This window comes from Martes martes (genome assembly GCF_963455335.1).
Source record: "Martes martes genome assembly, chromosome: 9".
Classification (NCBI taxonomy): Eukaryota; Metazoa; Chordata; class Mammalia; order Carnivora; family Mustelidae; genus Martes; species Martes martes.
This window is the reverse complement of record NC_137896.1, coordinates 5,881,376-5,898,732: the sequence shown is the minus strand read 5'-3', so window position 1 is coordinate 5,898,732 and position 17,357 is coordinate 5,881,376. Positions and strand designations below refer to the sequence as shown.

The 17,357-nt window shown below is 51.7% G+C and overlaps 1 protein-coding gene across 1 annotated transcript; it reads left to right on the top strand.

Annotated features, from left to right (window-relative positions):
- Positions 1 to 6,733: 6,733 nt before the first annotated feature.
- MC3R (melanocortin 3 receptor) lies at positions 6,734 to 7,705 on the top strand (the record flags this gene model as incomplete). The annotated part of the gene is made up of 1 exon (XM_080814475.1): positions 6,734 to 7,705. One exon carries the CDS (start codon positions 6,734 to 6,736, stop codon positions 7,703 to 7,705), a length of 972 nt encoding a protein of 323 aa, XP_080670601.1.
- Between the last annotated feature and the right edge of the window lie 9,652 nt (positions 7,706 to 17,357).

Below are 17,357 nucleotides of genomic sequence, written 5' to 3'. Positions count from 1 at the left end.
TAAAATACATTTAAAATCTCTGTCTCTAAGGTGCCTGGGTGGCTCAGTCAGTTAAATGTCTGCCTTCGGCTCAGGTCATGATCTCAGGGTCCTGGGATGGAGCCCCGCATCGGGCTCCTTGCTCAGTGGGGAGCCTGCTTCCTCCTCTGCCTGCCTCTCTGCCTGCTTGTGCTCTCTGTCTCTGTCAAATAAATAAAATCTTAAAAAAAAAAAAAAGGAATGACCAACAGAATACGAACTATGAGAGAGGCTTCAAAGGAAGGAAATAAAGTCAAAGCGGATGATTTTAAGAATAAAATGTCAGTCCAGGTTAAGGAAGCAACGAAAGGTGCCTACATTAGCTGAAAAGAAGCCCAGAAAGGGGCCTCGAGTTACCAACCCAGAGTACTTAAGAGCCATTAGCTTGGAGGGTGCTTCTCAGAACCTCCGGGGTGAGGGAAGAGCCTGTAGGCTGGAAACAGGTGCACGTACCGTATCCACCACGAGCGTTAGCGTGTGCTTTCAGAAAGGATGTCCCTCTGGTCTCTACCATGAAGGGACACGCCACTAGCGAGTCTTCACATAACCACAGCCCAATTAAGACACAGGGAGCACTAGCACAATCGTATTTGTTACATTCCATGCAAGTACACTTATGCACCATAAACGTCGCTCGTGTTAAGTGCACTAACAAATCGTTCTTACTAAGTTTATTCAGTTGTGCGACCATCACCCTAACCCAGTTACAAACATTTTCATGACCCAGATTGTGCCCTCTGATGGTTCATCCCCAGCCCCATCCCCGGTTCTAGGCAACTACTAATTTACTCTCTGTCTGTACAACAGATCTGCCTTTTCCTGGGAGTGTGAACACACAAAGTGTGTCTCTCGTGTCCGACTTCTTTCACTGAGTGTACTGGCTTCGAGACTCACTCGTGCTGTGCGGGTATCAGTATTCCGCTCCCTTTTTACTGCCAATTCCTGTTCCAAGGTGTGGACTCGCCACAGCCTGTCTGTCTGGTCACCGGCCGACGGACATCAGGCCGTCTCCACTGTTCGGCTACCAGGAATCACGTTGCTGTGAACGTTCACATCCGAGCATCTGTGTGGACATTTATTTTGATTTCTCTTGGGTGGACGTCCCAGAGGGGAATTACTGGAGTCAGATGATAGGATTGTGTTTCGCTTTCTTTACGAACTCTGGTGGCTGTTTTCCAAAGTGCCTCTGCTGCAGCGCTCGAGGCTGTCGGTGAGGCCAGGGACGGGTATACAAGACGAAAAGACCGCTCCCACTCACAAGCAGCATATTGTCAAACAGGAGAGAAATTATCAGTAAAATTACTGTCCAATGGAGTTACTTCCTCATAGCACCAAAAAAGTGGGGTCTATCTGGCAATTACACAATCAAGACTGTCTAGAGCAGAAAAAGAGAAAGACAAGGGGCTTATTCCTTCCAACATTTTTTGAACACCCAAGATGCTTCGGACAGCGGGGATGATTAAATATGAATACGGTCATGCTTCAGAGTTTTGTTCAGCTGCGCGGAACAAAACACCTCACATTATGAGAGCTTACATAAATAAAATCTTGCTTGTCTAGCACATAACTAGAAACCTGGAGGCAAGGAGTTCAGGACTTTGCCTGCCTCTCTGTAAAGTCAGCAAGGATTCAGGGACCCCTCCAGGTCTGGGTGCCCCAAAGGACCAGGCGCTTGTCCTCAGGCTTACAAAACAGGAGAGAGCTCTCCCAGCCTCCGTGCCATCATTCCACTCAAGAGCGAAAGAGAGTGCGTGGGCTGGGTCTGCTAGTTGGCTTAGCTGAGTCACCTCCCTAGACCACCCCTACATCCACCGGCCGGAATCGGGTTATGCTGCCCCCGAGGGAGGCCAGGAAATGAGTGTGTCGTCTGGGCATGCTGCTGTCCTCGGTCAATTAGAAGTCCATTAGTAAGGAAGAAGGGGGAAATAGGTGTTAGGTGAGCAACGCACAGGCCTGGCTCCTTTCCTTCCTGAAGTAAATCATCAAGCAGAGAAAAGAGCTTACCAGAGACAGGAGGCACACGGTAGGTGTTCTGTACACCTTAGTTTGAGCTCTCTCCCCTCTCTCCCCTCCTCCTCTGAGCTGAACCCATGACAGAGACCTGGGAACCGGTGAGTTACCTGGGAGATGAACTCAGGAAACAGGCATGAGGGGGAAGGGAGAGAGATGAAGGAGGCCACTGGGGCTCAATGTCACGAGGACATCTGGGCAGCGACGCAAGGCGGCCCCGGATGCCCACGGGAAGGACAGGAGGTCGGAGAGTCCACTCGGCGGCTCCAGCCCTCAGTAGCTGAGCGTTGCCCCAAATGGTGTTCACTCCCCTTCACTCCCAAGCTGAGCTTGATCCGGCTAGGAGGGCCACCAGCCCTCCCCCACATCAGGGGAGATCCTGAGACACCGTGTGGGGGGAGCCCTGGACATGGGACCTGGTGGAGCAACTGGAAACTGAGCTCCCGAGGACCTGCCCAGCAAGAGGCAGGTGAAATCCGAGACAGGCTCGGGATGGAAACACAGGCATGAAGGCCATCTCCTCCTCGGAAATAATTAGGATTAATGATAAATCTAATCGTTGTCCCCAATATGATCTCTGGCCGACACTGTCCCCATTTTGTGGCACGGAGTGTGACTACCAAAGGGGGAATAAACTGAATAAAGTTCCTAAGATTTGAGGAAATTTGTAAAAAAAACAAATAAATAAAACAAAACAAAAAATAGTTCACATCTGAGCTGGGTCTTGAAGGCTACGATGTATACATGAGGCATAAAATCAAGGAAGAGCTCTTTGCGCAGAGAGGACACCTAGGTGGATTATCTCTTAGGATAAGAATCTCCTTGTTAATGATTTATCTGAACATTTAAAACAGGAACTCCCACATGGGCCAACGATATACAGAAACACCGGAAATGGCCGTGTCTCGCAACTGTTATTAACAGAGCCAATGCCTGTGTAGAAGATTCGATGAATCTGTGCTGTGTCTGTGCGGCTCCCCCAGGAGAGTGGGGGGGGGGCATTTAGGGAACCCCAAATCAACACTCATTAGCAGAGCCAATGCCCGAGGCTGCGGGTTTGCAGCCGCCGTCCTCACCAGCTCCGTCGAGCCCAGCCCACACCATCACAGAGCGCTGAGGGACCAAAGGTGATGGATAACCTCGATTATCTAGCTTTGCAGGAAACGCCAGTGCCCCTGAAGCCACAAGAAGAGACAGGATGAATATACCTCTGCGTGTGTCCTGAGGGCCAGGAGAAGTCCCTGAAACAATGAAGATTGTGTTCTTGCCCAACCTGGAAGATGGGTGGTTTCGCAGCAGAAATTGAGTTGCTCTGCTGAGGATAGATAGAAACACTGTGTCTTGTGCCCCCAGGCACACTGAGAAAAAGCCTTTTCTATTTTAGTAGAAACTGTCAAACGATGAGACTATTCACAAACACTAGGACTGCCTGCAAGATTTCTCTCCATATTCTCTCCTGAATCTGGTATCTGTCTAATTCTTGCTAATCTAATCGGAAAAACTGGTTTCGGCGTCCCGTTTGGATTTGGATTTCCCTGACGCCCCAGGAGCCTGGACATCTTTTCACATGTTTGCTATCCATTTGTACTTGCTCTCCAGTGGATTTCTATTCTTATCTTTGACCCAATATTCTAAGAGATAATTTCATCTTTTTCTTATTAATCAGAAAGTCATCCTTATCTATAAGATATAGCAACAATTCATTGCCTACGGCAAATGTTTTCTTCCTGTCTTCTGATGTTGCCTACAGTGGGCTTTTTTTTTTCCATACTCTAAATTTTGGATTGCCCATCTTGGTAAGAAAATCTGGCCCTTCCACAACTTTATAAATATTTTAAACGTTCTTCTATTTCCTTATGCATAATTTCTTCTATCTCATACACACACACACACACACACACACCCCCACGAAGTTAGATAACAGATGAATCATTAATCCATCTGGAATGTGTGTGTGCATGTGTGTGCACACATATCTGTGTGGTGTGTGTGTGCGCATGTATCTGCGTGGGGAGCATGTGCACATGTATCTGCGTGGTATGTGTGTGCACCGTTGTGTGTCTGCATGGTGTGCATGTCTGCATGGTGTGTGTGTGTGCGCGCACGTATCTGAGTGGTGTGTGTGTGCACATGTATCTGCGTGGTGTGTGTTTGCGCCGTTGCGTGCCTGCATGGTGTGTGTGTCTGCATGGTGTGCATGTGCACGCACATGTATCTGCGCGGTGTGTGTGCGCCGTTGTGTGTCTGCATGGTGTGTGTGGCTGCATGGGGGGTGTGCATGTGTGCATGTATCTGTGTGGTGTGTGTGCACACATGTATCTGCGTGGTGTGTGCGTGCACATGTATCTGCGTGGTGTGTGTGTGCATGGTGTGTGCACGCATGTGGGTGTGTGCATGTGTGTGCATATGTATCTGCGTGGTGTGTGTGTGCGCTGTTGTGTGTCTGCATGGTGTGTGTGTGTGTGTGCACAGTGTGTGTGTGTGTGCGCACGTGTGTAAGGGCAAACGGACCCTGTGTTTCCAGAGTTCACATGATCCTCACGTGCAACACCAAATGTGACATGAGCCAGGTACTGAAGTCCATTGCTAAATTCTGCCTTCTACATTTTCTTGCTCAAAAGGCATCTCGGGGATGTGAGGGCGATCTGGCTGTGACATCTGTCACCCCATGGATCGCCAGGGTTGATTCAGCTGATCTGGCTGGCTAGGCGGGTGTCCCCTTCCTCCCTCACCGCTCCATGTGCGTCCCTCCTGAAGCTGCGCGCTCGGTCGAAGAGGACAACCTTCCCAGATAGAGGAGAGGACGTTCTTCGGTCAAGGGTATACGAGTAGCTGCGCTCCTCTGCTAGAACCTCCAAACAAGCTTTCAAAAGGCATCTCGGTCCTCCCTGCTACTTAAAAAGGAAAGAGGGGCTCCCTGCCCATTGCGTCTCCCACAGTTCCATGGCCAGACACTCTCAAATCTCTACAACACTTCTGCCTGAACATCTCTGCTTCTGTCCTCCCCTGGTCCCATGCCACACATCCCCCTCCCCCTCCTCCTAACTCCAGCTACTATGGTCTAGCCCAGATCTCTGAAGCCCCGCCTCCCTTGTTCCTTGCCCCTCCCCTTCCAATCCTTCCTCCACCCCGCAACTGGGAGTCTTTTTAAAGCTCAGCTCCCTCTCAACCCCCCACTGCCTAAAGGCCTTTCTTCCACAGGCTCCCACTGCCTTCAGGAGACACTCCAAACTCCCACGTAAGGGGGATGCAGGCACTTCCCAACTTTGGTTTAAAAAAAAAAGAAAGAAAACCTTTGCAGCCTTATTTCTCAAATTGTGTCTCCCAGCTCTATACTCTGGCCAAACTCCTTTCAGGTCCTCAAAAACACCAAGCTTCCTTATAACACATAAATCACAGGGATAAAAAACCCAGCATAAGGAAGGAATGTGTCAGTAATACTGTAATAACATCACCTGGTGACAGAGGGGGACTACAGATATCGGGCCAAGGGGTGGGTAACACAGAGAATTCTTGGGTCACTATGTCGCACACCTGAAACTAACACAACCTCGTGTGTCACCTGTACTTCAGTTGAAAAAAAAAACCAAAAACCTCCAACCTTCCTTTTCAGTAGCTCTCAATCCTGGCTACGCCCCAGCTCACCTGTCGAAAACCGAACACACGTTAGTCCAGGTCCTGCCCCGGTGATCCTGATTCAGGAGGTCAGGTGGGTCCCTGTACCCACATTCTGTGATGCCCCCCAGAGCCACTGCTCTTTGTCTCCAGGTCTGGGGTATGTGACTCCCTCTGCCTGGGACCCTCCTCTACCCCTCCAGCCCCCACCGCATGTCACCACCGGCTATAACCTCTTCTTCCACCAAGTCAAGGCTTAGGTGCTCTTTCCTTGACCCTCCAGGCTAGGCCCCCCACACGCTCCCAGCCCCATGGCCTGCATCATCGCGCATTCATCACAATGAAATATAATGTCCTGACTTCTCGTCTCCCACCTTGGATGCCGAGTCTAGGGGAAATCGGGACGGCGTGCAGGTCTGGTTCACTGTCACTTTCCCTGCACCCAGCAGAGACCTGACCCACAGCAGGTGCTCCATAAACGATTGCTATTTTCTAAGACAACAGATGAGCAGACCGGAGAACGGGGCACCTGTGGCAGTTTCCGAGGGAAGAACGAACGCTCGGCCAAGGCAGCACGCAGTTAGCAGTCTGGCCGGCAGAGGGCACCAGCCCGCTGCTCAAGCTCCCAGCCCACGTGGGCGCCGTGGTCAGTCAGAGAGGCGCCAGAGTGATGTTCAGTGGTCCTCTCTCCGCGCTGCAGATGAAGTAGGAGGAGTGTGTCCGCAGCCCGGCCGTGAAGCCTGAGTGCTCCCCCCTCACTTCTAGCAACAGGTACCACGGGCCCGGTCCTGCTATGAAAACAGCTGAAACTCTGGCCACCGGTGGCAGGTCTTCCATTCCCAGCTGGGGGGGTGGAAAGGGGTGAGAAGGAAGGAAGGAAGACGACGACACGAAGAGTGTCCGTAAAACTGCTCGTCTTGGAGAAGCGAGGGAAAGTTCTCTGGGCTGCGTCGCAGCTGACTTTCCCTCCCTCTCCCTCAGTCCGGACTGCACGGGCACCGGCCCCCAGCACCCGGAGGGAGATCCCCGGCCGTCAGCAGCAGCAGGTTCCGGACGCTGCCGGAGCCCCTGCTCCCACCCGTCTGGAGCAATGAACGCTTCGTGCTGCCTGCTGTCTGCTCAGCCAACCCTGCCCAACAGCTCAGAGCAGCTCACCGCCCCCTCCCTCAGCAACCAGAGCAGCGGTGGGTTCTGCGAGCAGGTCTTCATCAAGCCCGAAGTCTTCCTGGCGCTGGGCATCGTCAGCCTGCTGGAGAACATCCTGGTCATCCTGGCCGTGGTCAGGAACGGCAACCTGCACTCACCCATGTACTTCTTCCTCTGCAGCCTGGCGGTGGCCGACATGCTGGTGAGCGTGTCCAACGCCCTGGAGACCGTCATGATCGCCATCGTCAACAGCAACTACCTGACCTTCGAGGACCGGTTCATCCAGCACATGGACAACATCTTCGACTCCCTGATCTGCATCTCCCTGGTGGCCTCCATCTGCAACCTGCTGGCCATCGCCGTGGACCGGTACGTCACCATCTTCTACGCGCTGCGCTACCACAGCATCATGACCGTGCGGAAGGCGCTCGCCTGGATCGCGGCCATCTGGGCATGCTGCAGCGTCTGCGGCGTGGTGTTCATCGTCTACTCCGAGAGCAAGATGGTCATCGTGTGCCTCATCACCATGTTCTTCGCCATGCTGCTGCTCATGGGCACGCTCTACGTGCACATGTTCCTCTTCGCCCGGCTGCACGCCCAGCGCATCGCGGCGCTGCCCCCGGCCGACGGGGCGGCCCCGCAGCAGCACTCATGCATGAAGGGGGCTGTCACCATCACCATCCTGCTGGGGGTGTTCGTCTTCTGCTGGGCCCCCTTCTTCCTCCACCTCATCCTCATCATTACCTGCCCCACCAACCCCTACTGCGTCTGCTACGCCGCTCACTTCAACACCTACCTGGTCCTCATCATGTGCAACTCCATCATCGACCCGCTCATCTACGCCTTCCGGAGCCTGGAGCTGCGGAACACATTCAGGGAGATCCTCTGCAGCTGTGACGCCATGAACCTGGGCTAGGGCGCAGGCCGAGGGAGTGGGCACCAGCGGCTCCGTCGCGGGCGAGCCCCCAACCAGCCAAGCAAGGTGTTTAGAAGAAAGAAGAGGGGGTAGAGAAGTCCTGGGTAGACTTAAAATAGGTCGACAGCCATGATCGGTAGGTCTTTTGTCTTCACACTTGCAAAGCCTTCGAAGGGGAAAATGGTACATAACGGGCTTTCTCGCAGGACTCTGAGGTGGGTAAGTCACTGATTTCCCAAAGACGCCCTAGTAGGACTCAGTGAGGGCGGCTCGGGGTGCTGCCTGCATTCATGTCCATGCACTCGGGGTCTGTAACGCCCACCGGCTCCCTCCTGCGTCCTCCCCATGCCTCCCTGCCACAAGCCAGACCAGACAGAAGGGTTTTCGTTGGCTCTGAGAGGGATTCGAATGTCTCCCCAGCAAACCTGTCACGGTTCTGGCTGTCAGCTGCTCAGATGGTCTTGTCCTTATTTCAGAAGAGACTGGGTTTCTAGTCCATAACCCTCTTTACTGTAAAGCAGTTGTCTAAAAAATATTGAGCTCTGTGTGGAGGAAGCGATGCTATGTTTGCTCCCCACCTCAACCCCCCAGACTTCCCCCCGAAAACTAGCATAGGGATGTGACCTGCTTCTAATTTGGCTGCTGCTGCTACTGCTGTCAGGTTCTTATGCATTAAATCTAAGGCAGCTTTCAAAATTCTAATGAAAGACAGAGATAGTGCTTTGGAAAATCAGCACCGTATACCTGTGTACAAAGCATTTTGATACCTTGCTGTTTAAAGGTATAAATTTCCCTATTTTTAAAAAAAAAAAAGCCTTTTTCCTATTATTCCTTTTCTGTCATTAAAGCAAGAGAGGGAATCACGGATGGGAGGGCACGTGCCTCAAGAAATGGCTTTCCTATAGTTTCAGAGAGTTTCAGAAACTGGAAATGCCCGTGGCTTTCTCCGAAGCTCTGTTTCTGCTCCCCGTAGCTGTGTTTCTATCACCTGATCTCCGGAGCTGTGAGACAGAAATTTCTTGGTTCACTGCTCCTTTTTTTCAGCGTGGTGTGAAAGTTGGGGTGACCCAGCTTTCAGTGGCTGTACCTTATCAAGCAAAGCATCTCATCCCCGTGAGCACAGGGCAGGCTCTGCTGACCAGCACTGTCGGCATCTGCTGGACGCCCATCACTGCGCCCCACCCGGCCCCGTCAGATCCCTTCCTGCCCTAGAGAACTTCACACTCTGCTGTCTGGCTGCCCTCACGCTGCCCCCACCTCCGCCCAACAACTCCCCAATGAATTCTTATAATATGCTGTGTCTTTGGTGTACAATTGTGCATTTTTCTTGTGCTGGAATATACTGTGGTTTTTTGGTACTTGAAGACATCCTGCCAATATAAGCAATATCACTTGTCTCTTGCTTTGGTTGTGGCGTTTGGAAATAATAAAAGGCTTTTGCAGCTGCTAATGTGTGACACGTTAAACTATGCCACCCAGAAGCATCCTGGTGACTTCTGCACATGGCCCTCACCCCTTACACTGTAATTCTGAGTCTTTTGTAAATGGCATAAACACTGCCATTGACCACGGTGCTCAGCGTTTCTAGGGCAATGCCTGTTAGCCAAACTACAAAATTCTCCCATTTAGTTTCCAAAAATACCAGGCTGTAGTTCCTGGGCCACTGCCACTCTCCATTATTCTAATCGAGACGCCAAATAATAGGTCTTGCCCATGGCCACTCAGCCAGCACATGCGGGAAATGGGGAATCAGGTTCTTTAAAAACTGTATTAACAACTGTAAAAATTATGATGTCCTTTTTCTACGTAAACAAGATAAAAATAACTTTTCACTCTCTGATATCAGCTCTCACATTACTTCACTTTACCCTCTCCACAAACTTCCTAAATAGGTGAGTCCTTTTATAGATGAGGAACCTGAGCAGGAGGATAACGTGGCTTTCCAGCCACACGCAGCCGGTTAGGGTCACAGTGTGTTTTATGTCCTGGGGATGATGTCTTTTTGCACCACCACCATGCGGGCAACAGGCTTCCACATTCAGACCTGACTCAGCTCTCCTTCCTGTACGTATCGTAGCTTATGGTAGCGCTTCTGGATGTAAATGCCCACAGGAATCACCTGGGTCCTGTTCCAGTGCAAAATTTCAATCACCAGGTCTGAGGCAGAGCCTAGGATTACGCATTTCTGACCCGGACAAGCCCCCGGGAGATGCAGCTGTAGGCCTGGGGACCACCTTTCACAAAGCCAGGGCACAGAAGACTTTCAAATGAGTGTAACAGAAACCCCAAAGTACTCATCTGCCTGGAGTGCTGACCCCATGCCAAGAACCGTGTTAAGGACTGAACGGGCATCTCTTCTCTGACCCTTGCAATACCACCAGGAGACAGATGCCATGATCACTGTTATTTTGAAGACAAGGCATCTCAAACTCAGAGATTAAGGAGCTTGTCTATGAAAATTCAGCTAGCAAGAAGCAAAGCAGAGGTTCAAACAGGCTGCCTGACCTGCATCCCCAAGTCCAACGCCAATGCCCTAGCATTGGAGCCATGACCCAATGACACGAGAGGCAGTGTGCTACCATGGAGGGAGACTTGTGCATATTTCCATAACCCACAAGTCCAGAATTTCATAATAGAGTTTCCATAGAGATGTCATAAAAACCAAGAACCAATTAATAATTTCATTTGCTCTCCTTTTCCAAAGCCTGTGGGTAGCCCCAGGGAATCCATCTATTACTGGAGGGGGAGGGGGGTGAACAACATTAGGTTGGTGGCCAGGGCCTGTTCATGTGGGAATCCACTGGACATTTTAAGCAGCAGGAGTCAGGTTTGAAAATGCTTAATTTGGGGAAATAAAAGCTCATCATGATTTTGACTCATGTGTTAAGTTGATCTCACCTTTCACTCCCATTCCCAAGGTGAGATCACCGCAGTGGCTGACTCCCTGGGTCTCTGGAAATGGTCGCCTATTGTCCTTAATTAAGTTGGACTTCTGTGCTTAATTCCTATGGGGCTGGGGGCTACCACATACTTAACCTTCACCCACCCTCACCTCCACCAAAATCCATTCTCTACACAGCAGCCAGCGCAATTCTTTAAAAATACAAATCAGATCATATCACACTCCTACTCAAAACTCTTCAGCGGCTTCAAATAAAATTCCACTTCCTTACCTGGCCCTACAAAGCCTTAAAGATCTGACATCCTCTGGTAAATGCCACACACCCTCCTGCCCACACTTAACCACCCCACTGGACTCAAAGTCACCATACTCATTCTTGCCCCAGGCCCTTTGCACCTGCTATATCCTCTGCCTCAAGCCTCTTCCCCCATATTTTCCCATGCTTGGCACCTTCTTATCGTTCAGGCTTCAGCTCAGTCCCCTGAGATGCCTTCCCTGACTACTCTTTCTCAAGAAGACCCCACACATTCATGTGAATGAATGAACCATTATTTTATCACAGACCTTGTTGCCATTTTATATTTTCTTATTAGTTTATTCATTTAATTATCATCCATCTCTCCCACTAGAAAGCAGGGCCCAGCATCTAAAACTGGTCAATAGGGCACCTGGGTGGCTCAGTGGGTTAAAGCCTCTGCCTTCAGCTCAGGTCATGATCCTGGGGTCCTGGGATCGAGCCCCACATCGGGCTCTCTGCTCAGTGGGGAGCCTGCTTCCCTTCCTCTCTTTCTGTCTGCCTCTCTGCCTACTTGTGATCTGTCAAATAAATAAAATCTTTTTAAAAAAATTAAAAACTGGTCAATAAAGCTTATCTTTGAAATATGCCACATGAACTTAAATATGAGTTCAAGTCTAACCAAATAGAATATGCCAGAGGTGTTCAGATTTGGCTATCAGTACCAAACATGGAGACTGAGAAAAACAGCCCCATCCCTGAAACTTATGATCCAGCAGATCAGAGGTAATGCCAGGCATCAGAAATCTTCAAAATCCCCAGGCAATTACGATGCACAGCAAACTATGAGAACCACCTAGACCCATAAACATTGCTCATTTCTGAAGAATAACAAAAACTAGCACCCAGGGGCTTAAGTTTCTTTCCCATCACCATTCCCCGTCAGGGTGTCAAGCACCTGCAGTTAACATCGGACCCTCCAAGAACCAACAACAAAAATCTAGAAGCTGGGAGCACCAGATAACAAAATGCAGAATGAAAGGAAAACTTTCAGTTGAAGAACTCAACATCTATGTGGGAGCCAAATCAACAGAAAGCGTAATAATTAGATACTATGTGGTGCTAATATGTGCCTGACATTGTGCTAAGCGTTCTGATACATTAATTCGCTGAATTGTCACCAAAAGCCTAGGCACTAGGCACTACTACCGTCGTGACCGACAGAAAAGGAAGCCAGATTGGGGAAGAGGTTAGTCATCCTGACCCACACGCCCGAGACAGTGAGAGACAGCACCGGACCCCGCAGCCACCGTCAGGCTCCGCAGCCCGTGCGTGAGCCCAAGTGTCAGGCCACCCCAGCTGTGTGTTCCACACTGACCATGAACCAGCGTGTCATCCGGGAGAACTGGGCGCAGATTCTCTCTCTCCTCTACGCCGGGAGGAGAACAGATGTCTTCACATCTCCAAGCTGCATCAGTGACACTCAGTGAGTCCCAAGGATGTCCCGTGACACAACCCCATTGATTCAGAAAAATCCAGGTGCCCAGAGCTTGACAGCCCTGGGTAAAAGCCAGTAACAACACCGATAGCTAAAGTTTAGAGAGTATTTCATTATGTGCCAGATGGTGTCCTGGGCACTCTACACGGGATCTCGCTGAACCTTCACAACTATCTTCTAAGACCGTGGTTCTCAACCAGGGACCATGCTGAGCCCAGGGTCCATCTGGCGACGTCTGCAGACACTCTCGCGGTCACATCTAGGGTGGGGTGGTCCCGGCATCTCACAAGTAGCAGCCAGAGCTGCTGCTAAACTCCCAACACGCACAGGACAGGCCCCCCCACCGAAGATGATCTGCCCCAAACGGCAGCATGCTGAGCTTCAGCAGCCTTGTTGAAAGGGAAATGACTGCCGTCCGCACCATGTCACAGAGGACGAACACGAGCTTCCCCAAGATCACACTGCTTCCAGAAAGCACTAGCACGGAGCCCAGGCATAGGGCTCGGCACACCATTAATTCAGCACATGCAAGGGGACCTCCTCTGTGCCAGCCCCTCCCAGGTGGGCAGGAGGATGGGGCCCTGCCCCCCCAGAATGCCAGCGTATCAGGGAGATGACAGGTGCAATGACACCGAACATGGAGGAAGGACGTCACACGGAGCACCCCAGGGTTAAAGCACGAGCTCCCTGAGTCCCCTGGTGTGAAGGTGGTCAGGGAGGTGCAGAAAAATACCAGCACTCAAGGACACTCAAGGATACCCAAGGCTAGGCTGTCATGGCAGCGAGGACAAAGAGGCTTCGGGGCAATCACACCAGACTAGGTGTGAATCCTTGGGTCCATTTTTGACCTTTGGGGGCTCTGGCACTCACCTGTAAAAGGGAGGTACCACCCACTCACCTGAGAGCATGTAGGTGTGACGAATGAATGCAATGTCACAAGGTCCAGAAAATCAACATAGGAACTTCACAGTCCCTCTCCCTCCACTGGTTTGCCTCTAGAAATTTCTGCAAGCTGCCTGCCCCTCCTCCCCCCAGGTACCTGCAAATGGCTGTCACTGGGGGGGGGGGGGAGGAAGGGGTGAGGTGAAAGTCAGCCCAATGTTTCCCATTTCCCAAAGCACACAGTTACGTTCCACCGGGTATCCACGGTGGTCAGCACCGGCGCACTCACCAGCACCTGCCAACTGTTCTGCTGTAACAGAAAACTCTCCCGAGTGAACCACAGCTGGAGTGTCTGGATTTATATTTGAACCGTAAGTATGTCTAAATGTATATTACATCGCTTACTTGCAATCTTTACATAGTGTTGCTCAGGATGGGGCTCGAGCAGGGTTTACTAATAACCACGTGAGTTGCCCACGAGGAAACTAGTCAGTAATGGGGTCACAGACACAGCAGCGTCAGCAGGGGCGCACATGAACAAGTGACGTTTGAGTAAATCTAGCCCAAAGGTTTTCATCATAAAAAGAAAGGGATTAGGGGAGAGGAAAACCTGGTCAGGAAACGGGGCAAGAGGGGAGAAGGGGCCGTCCATCCTCATGAGTTTAGAAAAGGGCCCAGGTGGAGTCGGGATTCGCCAAGAGGCTGGCCGTGCTCTTGGCGAGGTCTTCTCCGGTCCCTGGACATTCTCTCAGGATGCCACGGGGACCGGCACTGAATTCCACCCGGGTGTTTCAACCTTGGCACCACACACCTTGGAACCAGATAATTCTGTCCTGGGGCTGCCCCATCACATTGTAGGATGTTTCCCAGCATCCCTGGTATCTACCCGCTAGAAGCCAGGGACCCTCACAACAGGACACATAGCCATGGCAACATGTCTCCAGACACTGATGTCCCAGGGCGGGGAAGGGCAAACCCACCCCCTGTGGAGAACCGCGGCAATACGCTGGTTCCTTCCCTGCATCTTCTTTCTTTGCGATGCCACACTGAGACTGAACCAAGGGGTTTATGCTGGCTGCCAAGGACGTGTGCAAACATCCTATCGAGGAGTCTTGAAAATACAAAGTGCTCAGAAAATGGTCTTGTTGTACTAGGTCAGATAATCTCTCATTCAAGAGGACACACACAGCATGGTGGGGCTTGCTCAGGTCCTCGAGGATGCAGAAGACTCCTCCCCAGCCCCCGTACACCTCCCCCAGAACCTACCACGTTGTGTAGCTGTTCTGTTGACTTCTCTCTCTTTTCTGCTAGTGAGCCGGACTGAGGTTAGCCACGTGGAGAGAGCGCCAGGAGACTCAACAACTGTAAGCACGGGCCTCTGACCCAGGAATTTGCAATTAGCTGCACAGACATATAAGAAAACCCTCCTTCCCAGGATTCCCGTGTGATCTCTTTTAATCCAATCTCTGAGGTCAGACAGACCTGTGTTCCAAGCCTTCAACTTCAACTTGCTGCATAAAGAATGTAAATTCGCACAAACCAAGTAGAAGTCTGCCAGCCACTAAACCAGGACTTTATTTTATAATTGAATGATTTTCTTTGGCAGGAGGGGAGCTCCCTGAAGGGTTGGAAGCCCTTCTACTTCTCAATCCACTTGTGAAAATTCATTATGCTTTATTATTTATGTACTTTTTAATGGGAGTGTAATAAACAGAAAGGGAAGTTCTTACAAATTCTCTGCTTTGCCAGGTTGGCGACAGGCCACGCAAGTAGCGGAAAAGTGGAGTGGGGTGAGTTGCTCCAGCCAAAGAAACACATTTCCCCTACGACACCTGCAGAATCAACTCAGTTCTCCAAACGCTTTATGGGCTACACGTCGGACCTGAGCAAGACAGATGCATGCTCCCGGCAGTGTTTTCTTTCTTTGTCTGTAATTATGGGGAAAGGGCCCCTCCTTGCGCTTACTGTGTTTATGCTCTAACATGTGCTGATTTTGAAAAGGTTGGCACGGCCCACTCGGCCCTGGAGGGAACACGAGAGCCATGTCACAGATGGTCCTTGGGGGTGGCTGCCGCCAGAGTGGCTCTGAAGGACTCTGTTTACCAGCAAAGGAAGGGCTGCGCGCCCCACCGCAACAGACCCGGGCGCCAAACGGAGGAAGCCTGGAGCCGAAATTCAGGAGAGCCCAGGACCAGGCACGGCTCTAGGCTCCTGTGACCCTGACCAAGCCGGCCACCATCTCTGGGTCTGAGGCACACACTGACACGAGTTGCAGAGCCGGACTCGGTGGGTGCTTTTGTACCCTCAGCCCTGCCCGTGGCCGTCACAGGTGGCCGCTGCTTCAGCACCATGGCTCATGTGCCACAGACCCCACCTCGATACCCGCCACAAGGCAGGTGCCTGGCCCACACCTATGCACCCTCCACCTCCAGCACATCTGTACAGTCCAGGAGACTCCACAGCTGTTCCTGAGCCACTGAGACGCACAAGCCCTTCTTCCCCAAGGCAGTCTGGGAACCGAGCTGCCGGGGCTGTGGGAGGGAGGGACCAGTCTGTCGGAGGATGAAGCCAGCAGCAAAGGAAGGAGGCAGAAGACAGAGAGGAGACTCCCACACCCCGCTGTGCCCAAAGCTAGCCCTATATCTGGCCTTTCGGTTACTGAGCTACTGCCATTTAACACAACAGCACTCTGACAAATACGGAGGCCAGAGTGTCAGTTCCTCAGGGACCACGGGAAGAGAAGCTGGTGAAGGCTGGGGGGAGAAGGGCAGAAAAGTAAGAATGGAGGAGGGCTCCAAGCGCAGTGAGACCAGCCCCGGCGTGAGGCAGTGTGCATGCTGGTTTACATGTAAGATCTAACTTGCAGAAAGAGCTGAAAACAAAGACGAAACACCAGAGCTGATGATCCAAGGAAACTTCTGGTCTGCCCTCGTAGACACTATGGGTTAAGGGTAAAGCAAGCAAAACTATACGGAAACATTTCTAAATAAGGAATGAAAAGGAGGACAGAAAACTGGACAACCAAGCTGAAGTTCCCAACATGCCGGGCCACCCACTTCCTCCTCGGTAATCCCTCCAGCTTCAGAAGCACCTGTCTCGAGCTCTGCTCTTATACTGTCATCACTGGAGAAGATGGTGATGTTAACATGGTCTGGGTCTTCTTGGCGTCCAGATTCAGAGGGAAAGACGTGCCTGTGTCAGGCAGATGCTCTGAGAAGCAGCAGGCAAATGCATGGATCCCAGGGGTCTGGGAACCGCGAGCAGAGAGCAGAGTCTCTGCGGAAGGAACAAGAAAGCTCTGGAAGTCTGGTGGGACAAAATCTGAAATGCCTGCGGTCACCAGTGCTCAGAGCAATGGATTTAGCCTTTGCGGGAAGGGGCAGCACCTCACGGTGGTCCCGGGGCATGGACTCGGGGTGTCCATGGGGGCAGAGGGGAGCAGGAAAGGTTCAAACTTTATTCATGTCTACCACCTCCTCCCATCCCTCGTCCCCTCTTCCCCTCCCCTAACTGGAGCACTGGGAGGAGGCGGGCTCCAGCTGACTTCCCCAAGTCCACCCCAGTCCTGGTCCAAAGCAGGCACTTTGGAAAACATCTGCGGAGTGCACGAACGGAGGTGAGCAAACGGAGCCTCACCGTTAACTTCTTCAAACAGGGCAACGTAGTAGCGGCATGGGCCCAGGGTCGTGAACTGCAGAAGCAGGCAAGACCTGACTTCGGCCCAGGGCCCTGCTTCTCACAGCCTCTCACCTGAGACACTAGTTCATTTCTATTTTCTCACCGAGAAAAATGGGAATACTCACACGTAGGTCAAGCGTGGTTGAGGCACTTCAGTGAAATAAAACTAAAAAGGCTATCGCAGTGCCTGGGGCCCCCCAACATCACTCGCACGGCTGACACTGTCATTACAGAAAACTAGCAGCTCATTTCCATTCCAGGCACACCCCACAGGGCTTCTCAGGCAGGAATGCGCACCCACAAGTCCCCGGGGATCCTGCTGAGTTGAAGATTCTGATTCGGGGTGCTGGGGTTGGGGGCCGAGCCAAAGCCCTTGCTGTCGGTCTCAGACCCACACCTGGGGTGGTGAGGCCTCCCAGGACCGAGACCTCAGAACTGAGGATGAGACCATTTTTCC